General features: G+C 37.3%; 1 protein-coding gene across 1 annotated transcript; it reads right to left on the bottom strand.

Moving 5' to 3' along the window:
- Positions 1 to 534: 534 nt before the first annotated feature.
- Positions 535 to 8,622, bottom strand: LOC147867426 (mediator of RNA polymerase II transcription subunit). Its single transcript, XM_087315205.1, has 7 exons — positions 8,112 to 8,622; positions 6,858 to 7,029; positions 6,258 to 6,642; positions 6,116 to 6,175; positions 5,957 to 6,031; positions 939 to 982; positions 535 to 782 (listed from the first exon to the last, which is right to left on the bottom strand). Exons 1-7 carry the CDS (start codon positions 8,563 to 8,565, stop codon positions 593 to 595), a joined length of 1,380 nt encoding a protein of 459 aa, XP_087171331.1. The 5' UTR covers positions 8,566 to 8,622; the 3' UTR covers positions 535 to 592.
- Positions 8,623 to 10,040: the final 1,418 nt, after the last annotated feature.

Below are 10,040 nucleotides of genomic sequence, written 5' to 3'. Positions count from 1 at the left end.
CACCTACAAATTCTAGAGACAAATATCAACACACATCTTAATAAGAAACATATTTGGCTTTATTTATAGCTCAAATAAAGGAACGCAAGAATCAAAACATTTCACGACACCGATACAACCCAATGCCACATGGATCAATATGGAATGGAATTTTAAGCTGCTACCTCAACGACTATAGAAAGGAGATTTCAACCTACCAATTCCAAACATTTCAATAGAAAATCATATAGTGCTTTGCATGATTCTAGTTTCAAAATCATATATAGAATTTTCCTTCGTAAAAGAACTTCAAGCCAGAGTAGAATAGAAGTCAAACTTGATATATGCTTTTAGGTATGGACCTTCACTTTCGCAAATTTACAGAGTCAAATCTACTAATAGGCTCATAAAATAAACGTACTATTTCAAACATGTAGTTTCTTTGGTAAAATCATTCCTCCCCACCATATCACTTCGGTATGCCTCCATATCACATGTTGCTTAGATAATGCAAGATAGTGAACTAGCTTTTCAAATATTCAAAGAAGAAGAAACAACATAGAATTGAAAAATTAACTACCACGGAAAATATTATTACAAGATCCTCTCGATATTAGTGAGTGACACTTTCTTCTCTGGATGTGCATGATAAATGGTATGCAATAATTTTTTCATCTGTCAACTCGTCTATTTTCACAGATAGGAATGAAGGGGACAACTTCAAAACTTGATGAAATGGCCTTACCACAGGAGGCAAAAGCACATCAGAGGACTTATCAAGTGCCAAGACCTTTTTGCATAAGCTGTTACATATCAACAAAGAAAGACAGTAGCAGTAGTACGAACTCAGTTAAGCATGAAATTTTGAGGATGGGAACATATAATACAGTCAAACCATATGAACACAAAAGCAAACTTTGAAGGGTACTACAATAACAACTTTCGATATAGAATTTTACCTGCAAGGCTTTGAAAAAAGTGACTGATATGTATACACCCAATGCTGCAACAAGACAAAATTTGGCATATTATCTTTCAAAATTGACCACAAATACCTCAATGTCATTATCCATGTACACGGACTGTCATTCTCTTAATTCTACGTTTTTAACCTGGCATTATGGGCTCCTTATCTTCAGATGCTACCTGACAATTCCATCATGATTTTTGTAAGCAAGGTCATCAGTTTTTCCTTCCTCTTTGAATTGGTAACTGGATATATTTCTTGACTTTGGTCTGAGATTATTTAGCTTGACAAGATTCATGGATCTGGCTACTGCTATATTAATAGTTGTATACCTACCTTATACTTGAAATTTTCTAAAGGTAAAGAGAGATGTTTGAGGGAGCAGCTATTGAGGGATGATGTTCAGCAAAACGGACTGTAGTCGAGATGAGAGTAGAGAGAGTCACACAGATTTTTGGTGTACGCAACTGCCTTAATTGGTACGCAAGAAAAAGGTTATTATATTAGTTAACCCTAAAAAAGGTGTGTTCACGTTACAAAAGGAGGTGTCCTGTCCAGGTGAGCCCATTGCACCTTCATCACCATAGCCCATAAAAATGCCCATGGTGGACTTAGCATCAAGCTTGTTTCTCAACTCACTTCTAATGTGTACAAATGCATCACAACCGAAAATTCGTAAATGGTCATGAGGCTGGTTTGCCAGACCAAACCTCCTCAGGGATTCCATTCTTTAAGGACTTGTTGGGAGAACGATTACATATATGAACCATGGGTTTTAATGCTTCTCCCCAAAATTCATGAGGGAGATTAGTTGTGGACAGCATGCATCGTACTCACTCACACAATGTCCTATTATACCTTTCTGCCACCCCATTTGACGAAGGGTTATATGGAGCTGTAAGCTCTCTTTTAATACCATGTAAGTCACAAAAGGACTTAAATTCTGCAGATGTAAACTCGCCCCCATTATCTGTTCTAAGACATTTCAGTTTTGTCCCTTTTTGGGTAGTTACAAATGCATGAAAAGATTTAAATGCATCAAATGCATCATCCTTTTTTTTCATCAAGTACAGCCAAATCTTCCTAGAATAATCATCAATAAAGGAAATAAGATATGCAGCACCACCCAAAGATTTTACAGGCATGCTACATACATCAAAATGCACCAAATCTAGCACATTTGGTTTACGAGAGACACCAGAATAATAAGAATTTCTCATTTGTTTGCCAAATAGACAATCACTACAAAAAACCAGCTTTGATCCTTTAACATCAAGTCTTTTTAGAGAAAAAAGGACTTCAAGTCCTTTTTGGCTCATATGTCCTAATCTCTTATGCCAAAGCTCTAAACGAGAGTCAGATTAAGCAATAGCAAGAAACCTTCGAGGTGAAGCTTTACATTGCAAATAGTAGAGAGTGCCTTTTTTGCAACCTTTCACAATAACTATAGATCCTTTCTTAAGTTAATATGAGTTAATATGCACAATTTAACCACACTTGCCTTGGGTGTTCTGTGCAGAAACTTTCTTGGAGGAATGGTAAGAAAATATGTGCAATGTGTACAGGACACAAATGTATTCCTGGTATTTAGTGTGTGCTTCATATCCAAAAGGATAAGAAAAAACTCCTACTTTTATTTAGGAGTTTGTTGTGACAGTTTTCTTTTCTAATTCCATAAAATAAATGCAAAGGAAATGGCTAGCAATTTTGTCAGTTCAGATCCTTTCTTAAGTTTCCACAATCCACCACCGAATAATGTGGTGTAACCATGCAAATACATCTGTCCTACAGATAGCAAACTTTTCTTAATGCCAGGTACATACCTGACATCTTTGAGCACGAGCTCTTGACCATTATCCAAAGACAAGTGTATGGTGGCAATACCATCAATATTGCAAGCATTATTGTTACCAAGATTAACTTTTCCATAAATGCCTGCATCAAATGTGGTAAAGCACTCCAAACATGGAGTAACATGAAAAGAAGCCCCAAAGTCTACTATCCATGTCTGTGTTAATCCATCATCGATTCACAATAAAGCATGAATAACATCTATTTTGGTGATTTGCATGTCTTAACCATGAGCTATGAAGGCATCAACTGCAATACAAAGTACATCACCATCATCACTAGATAGGTCTTCAACGATAACATTTGACGCCATATTAGCTTTCTCTATTGTATTAAACTTATCATCTTTGTTTTTCTTCTCTCCTACATTCTTCTTCCTTGTTAGTTCCATCTTCAAATATCTACAATCAAGTTTCTTATGACCTTTGCAACCACACTGATAGCATGTGATATCTTGTTGCTTTCCTTTCCCTCTAATCTTACTTCTATTTCTTTGTCCTACATTTGTGTTCCTGAATCTTGTAGTTGGGAGAGAGTACCTGTGAATAACAATAGATGCTTTGTTGCACATTCCGACTCATCAAGCCTCATACTGACAAGTTTTCTCATCAAATGCACATGATTCACAAGAGTAGTATTCTCGTAAGTTGTCTTCAGTTTCTCCCAAACTTGACGGGCAATAATCAAGCCCTTTATATCTACAAGAATCTCATTAGAAATGGACATTTTAATATATGTGTTGAGATATCAAGCTCAACTTAGTTTAGCCATTTAGTTAACCACGTAACTTAGTAGTTACCTAGATAGAATCTAGTTAGTGTGTTGACCTTAAACCCTTAAATAGGATTTTGTACTTGAGTGGGATACATTGTAGATCCTCCACTCCCATGTTCATTTAATATAAGACTTACACCTTTGTACCTATATTCTACTCACACATGTGCACCTTTGCACATGAGATGTATATATACCTCATTGTGGGTATTTTTGTATTTGATGATGCTTATTAATATAGAGGAAAGGTCTTTAGCTACTCTTGTTAATCATCCCCCATTTATAATATTGTTCATAAGTGTAACTTCTTCTCTCTTTCTCTTCCTCTCACACACATAGGCACACATATCACATAATCTTCTGCTTCTTAACTACTCACATAATTAGTCACTAATTAGCCCTAGTTAATTACCTAATTATTAACAATATGTAATGGCTTTCTTATTCAGAGTGTTCCAAGCATCATTTTCCATGCTCTCTGGTTTCTTTTCCACGAGAACATCTTCACAATCCCTCAAAAAGAGGATGCCCAACATACGTTCTTTCCACAATTCAAAACCTTTTCCATCAAATCTCTTGATTTCAGAGAGGTTTTTCACCTCAGTTGACGTGGAGGCCATTGCTCCCAAAATTTATCACAGATTTCTTCAGAAATTGAACAGAATACAGATAGGAAAGGGTCTAAAAGAATTGAAAGAAAACTGAAGAAAAACAGCATCAAATGAAAGGAAAGCAATTTGGCTCTGATACCAATTAAAGGTAAAGAGAGATGTTTGAGGGCGCAGCTATTAAGGGATGATGTTCAGCAAACATGACTGGTAGTACAGATGAGAGTAGAGACACAGATTTTTGGTGTACCCAACCACCTTAATTGGTACACGAGAAAAAGGTTATTATATAAGTTAACCCTAAAAAAGGTGTGTTCACATTACAAAAGGAGGTGTCCTGTCCAAGTGAACAATGTGTTCACATGTGCGAATAACTACTGAATTTGTGAACTACAGGCCTTTACACCTAACATTTTCAAAGTTTCAACAATTTCTCTCAAATTTTGGCTGATTTGGGTTTTCTTTTTGTAGTAAATTGGGTTTGGTAGATTATACCATCCTCATAGGTGAGATCATCTAATGTTACTTAGGTGCAACAAAAGGACAGAAGCCTCTCACAATCCAGTTGGTTACAACTAGCCTGAGGGTTAGAGGGGCTTGCCAAACTTGAATTTGAGATAATATGCACAATTTAACCACACTTGCCTTGGGCGTTCTGAGCAGAAACTTTCTTGGAGGAATGGTAAGAAAATATGTGCAATGTGTACAGGACACAAATGCATTCCTGGTATTTAGTGTGTGCTTCATATCCAAAAGGATAAGAAAAAACTCCTACTTTTATTTAGGAGTTTGTTGTGACAGTTTTCTTTTCTAATTCCATAAAAGAAATGCAAAGGAAATGGCTAGCAATTTTGTCAGTTCAGGACGCACTTTGGCTGTATCCTTGCTTCCCTCATCTTTGAATTGCTATTAGCCGCATGAAATATTTAGGGTTTCATAATTCAATTAGTTCTTTGTCAGAGATCTCCATTTTTCATTCTAATCTGATATTATTTTTTCCTGGCAACTGTTCTTGATATCGATTTCTCCCCAATGTTGAAAGATGCCTTGAAATCATGATTTCTACAGGTGCGAACTGATTTGTTTTTTGCTGAGACTCATCTGAATTGGTTGATAGTGTATTGCTGTCAAGCAAGGTTGGACAGCCCATTAACGTTGATGCATCGTTTTGATATAGAAATTTCTTGGGATCATGAGATGCATTTCACAAATGGCACACAACAAAAATGACTAAAGTACCCATTTCGCTATTATGGTAGGAGGGAGTGAAGATAACAAGGAACAAGAAATGAGGAACTAAAAAAGTCCATCCCATGTGACAATGTGTTCCAAAACAAAAGAGCAAATAAGGCAAAAAATAGATGAGTTTTTGGTTTCATAAAGTGATTGACCTTCTGTAATAGCATAGAGCAAAACTATACACTAGTTTTGGAGTCATCAAATATGTTCAGCTCCATTCTAACAAAATTCGGCCCCTACCTCTCTTCTAACACCAGACCTGAGAGTTCATACAGCTCGTACAATCATCATTGAGAACTCAGCAAAAAGAAACTTGTTTAATGACAGAAAGTGTTACTTTGAACCATTTACTAATCTCCTAAAATGTAAATGCTACACAGTTTAAGAAGACATAATTATATCCCAAGATTTTGTATAAATACATTACATACAAAAAAGATATACCAGTAGAAGATTGAGAGTTTTTAATTGGATCCAGTTATGAATATCCTAAAATGGAAAGCCTACTCACTTTAATAGGTATAAAGATATGCCTTACCAGTAGAAGATTAAGTGCAGAAGTTGACGGATGAGTTAGCTCAACAAATTTATATAACACACTCATTGCACATTCCTGCAGGGATATTAACAATGCTAAATGTAACAAAAAAAGGCTTATTGTTCACATAAGAAGTCAACTTCAGCATTGATCCCTTACCGACACTCGCCGAAACACAGCATGAGAAGTTGTGCTCCCTAAATGAGCATTAATACATATCTGTGGATGCATAGAAAGGAAACACTTGAACATGGATGATGTATGTTTCAATCAATTCTAAGTGCAGCCAGTTTCAGCTCACCTCATCGGTAGAGTACATGGAGACTGCATCAGGAGTTGTACTTCCAGACGGAAACAAGGATATTACAACTTTGAAGACAGATGGGAAAGTCACCTCCAAAATGGCAGCTTTCTCCAGCGATGATGCATCTAAGGGTAATGGTTTTCTTTTCAACCTAGTGAAAGCGGATATCACCATTCCAGGTACTTCTGTTTGCCAAGACTTCACGAGACAGAGAAGCGATCCATGTGAGCTCTGATCAGCTTTTCCTTGCTCAGGTGCACGTGTATCCACACACACGACCTTAGACCTTTTCTCTGCTGGAAAACCAGGAAGTATATCAATCATCTCTCCAAAACGTGGAAAAAAATGCCTCTTCTGTTCTGTAAATGCCTTCAAAGCTAGCCTGAAATCATCAAAAGCAAAGGGACATTATTCCACTTGCGATATAATTTGAACCACACATTTTACATTTAGCTATCATGACATTGCCAAAATAAGAAGATGAAATTAAGAGGTAATTTGAGGCTAAAATCCCACCTGAAATCATCAAATAGCATGTTTAGATGCAGATGTAAATAGCCAAAATGGAAACATTTGAGTTAAAGAAATGATGTGGACCTAGTTCTCTCCACTGCCGAAGCTGCTGCTTGACCTGCAATTTGCCGTTTCCAAGAATAAGCAACAATGGCACCATCAGCGCAAATCAATGGAACCTGTAAACCCCATGGATGTTTCTCATCAAAACGTTGTTGTGCCCCAGTTAAAACTCCTAATGCCTCCAATTTTTTTCCTGGAAAGTTGTGATAAGCCAAAAGGAATATTCAGTTCTTCTGTAGAAATTTGCCTACTTTCCAATTATTAGAAAAAGTAAATCATAACCAATAGCCCTTCTAATCCTGAAATGTCTCTATCAGATACACAATATAGGTTCTTCAAACAACGCAACAATGAAGCAACCATTCTGCAATTCAGAGGGAAGAAACAGTAATAACTGCTTATTAACAATGTCCAGGTTTATGGTTACTCAAAAATCTTTGAGACCAACTCTAGTTGAACTAGATAATGTTCTTTCTTGAATGCTCATATTTCCATGTTTTTTTCAATAATTTTCTTTAATTAGCAACATATTATTCCACTGGTTTGAAAGCAGTGTACCAGAAAAATATGCCTACAATAATGGACGAGTTTTGAATTTGCTGGTTGGAGATATACTTTAACCCAATAAAATATGATAGAAATATATACGTTTCCTGCTAAATTCTGCCAAATTGTCATATTGTCCAAAACTTATGAAAAGGAAACTTGGCTGGCTTGTTAATTGTTTTTTTATGAATGCTGTACATTCAAAGTTAGGGGTATTCATATATCTTCTGCATCTGAGATAGACTGGACCTAAACACTCTTATTAGATAAGACTTCCTTCATTAGATAAAAAATATTCCTTTATTTGATAAAAAATTCTTTTCCTCCATAATTCCATTACTCATTCTTCAAGAGATATGTAAATTACAAAGAACAAAAAAAGTATTTTCTTCATGATTACATGGTTAACGCTTGAATAGGCAACCATTAATAAACCCTTTTACAAGAACAATTTGTATATTGAGAAGGTTTGGGGACTTTCCAGTACTCCATAGAGCATCAAAGGAAATATAGATCTCTGATTCATTCTATTAGACCAGAATGACATGTCGTTCATATAGCTTCCATGATTAATTCTCCAAGAGAAATTTATGAGATATAATTATTTGTTTCCTCTTAATTTTCAAGGTAGATTCTCGAAGATATGCAGGTTTCTAAACACTCAAAACTGACTCTGTTCCTTCTTAATCTCGTGTTTAAATGTTCTTGAAGCAGAGTATATGAACTTACCAGTAGCTCGAAGCTCTTCAAAAGAGGCAGCCACGGCATCAGTAGTACGGACAACAAAGTCACTTGCTTGTTTAAGAGAAGAATCAGGAGAAGAAGAGATCAGTTGAGATTTGACATCCGTAGCTCGTTCCAGAGCTTCCAAGAGTATATCAGAGCCAAGACGAATCTCTGCAATAACTTTGAGAGCGTGGGAGAGACATTCCATTGCCTGGGAAAGCTGTTTGGGAGGAGCTTTCGGTCCATCATCATCACCATCACTATCACCATCAGCATGTCCATCTCTTCTTCCTCCTCCTACTCCTACTTTTGCTGTATTTAGTGCAGACGAAGTGTCAACATTTAGTGTCGGGTCGATTTGCTCTGATGACTGAGAGAAGAGAGGAGAAGCTCTGGCCGCGAAGAAACCCGTGCTCGGAGAAGACAACGCAGGGCTTGGCTGCTGATTATGGTGCATTTTCTTCTGCTACACCTCCGGTCGATCGGTCTGTATGTATCTATGTCTGCGTGTGTGACTGTCTGTCTGTCTGTATCTATGTACTTACTATGTATCTCTCTCTATCTAACGGCTTCGTCCCATCTCTCCAAAGTATGTATGTATGTATGTATGTATGTATGTATGTATGTAGTAAAATGTTGTGAATAGCAATAGACGAAGAATAACACCAAAAAAGGTTTATAACTCACTCAGTGCTCAAAAATCACACGTGTTTGTTTATATATATATGTTTTCCTCACAAACAAGTGAAGAACCACCATTTCTTATGCCCCCCCCCCCCCCCAAGAAGAGACCACCACCCTCTCGTAGTGATTTCAGTGTAGCCTCGAAACGCCAAATAGACCCCCTCAGACAGAACGTGAGAAGAAAGATTGTGTGGGTTTTGATCATAACTCCAAGTGTCTAGATTGGCGGAGTATTGTGAAATGGAAGATTCGACGAAAGAAGGGTTGCATATGGGCATAACTTATGCCGCATAAGTGAGGATAGAAGAAACATAACTCGGGGCTCAAGTCCAAGTCTAAGTAGGGTACTCAAACCCGCGTGAGATCTCGAACACGTGTAGGGACTTGGATCTGAATAGGATCTCGAACGTGGGTAGGGACTCTGGCGTAGTGAGTGCTCAAATTTGAGTAGGGACTTGAATCCAAGTGGAGACTCAAATGTAGTGGGGACTAAAATATATGTGAAGCGGTCGCCAAGCCACGCCAAACTTCCCACACACACTTGGACAATTGTAGAGAAGATTCATGGTTTAGCACATGAGTTTAGCACATTTGCGTTAAATGCAATTATTCCCCTTTGCACAAACAATACTGAATCAATGGCCCTAACAGCTAAGCCATTTACTTCTACTTTTTATTTTTATGTTTATATTTATATATAACCTATGGCTACCCTAGTTTTGCCCTTTCAAATGTTTTCCACCTTCGGGCATACCACATCACAACATCCACCCCCACCAAACTGCACATCATCTTATATATGCCAAGAATGGTGGGGCGAAGGTAGTTGTTGAGAATCAAGCTCAACTCATCCTAGTGTGAACTCACCAGGGAGTTGTACACCACCACTATGTAACATAACTAATGTGTCATGGGAGTTACATTCTATGACACATAGTTAATGAGTCTTGTAACATAACTCATGTGTCATAGGAGTTACACTCTATGACACATAGTAAGGAGATTCCCCACTCCCCAAGATTCTAGAGAGTGAGTGAGTGACTTAGTGAGAGGATGATCCTATATAAAGCACCCTCCTCCTACTTTGTAAGTGTCAGTTAATCTTCCATGTAATGATATTATCCTTGTCAATATACATCTTGAGTATTCTATTTTCCTATCTATCTTGTGTCTCCCCTCTCTCCGCTTTCACACACACATAACACACATCTTTAATCTATTCCGTTGCATAGAATCTCTCTCGATTCT

This window comes from Azolla caroliniana, unplaced genomic scaffold, assembly GCF_043228905.1.
Source record: "Azolla caroliniana isolate FFs.n. ecotype wild unplaced genomic scaffold, voAzoCaro1.0.p SCAF_2, whole genome shotgun sequence".
NCBI lineage: Eukaryota > Viridiplantae > Streptophyta > Polypodiopsida > Salviniales > Salviniaceae > Azolla > Azolla caroliniana.
The sequence above is the reverse complement of the archived record's forward strand: the minus strand, read 5'-3'. Positions and strand labels throughout refer to the sequence as shown.

Bases quoted from the DNA above. Each gene is read 5' to 3' on its own strand.
- LOC147867426 (XM_087315205.1), bottom strand. From the start codon at position 8,565: ATGCACCATAATCAGCAGCCAAGCCCTGCGTTGTCTTCTCCGAGCACG. The intron at 6,176-6,257 runs GTGAGCTGAAAC...ATGCATCCACAG, and splicing joins CCATGTACTCTACCGATGAG to ATATGTATTAATGCTCATTT. The intron at 6,032-6,115 runs GTAAGGGATCAA...ATATCCCTGCAG, and splicing joins CTGTGTTTCGGCGAGTGTCG to GAATGTGCAATGAGTGTGTT.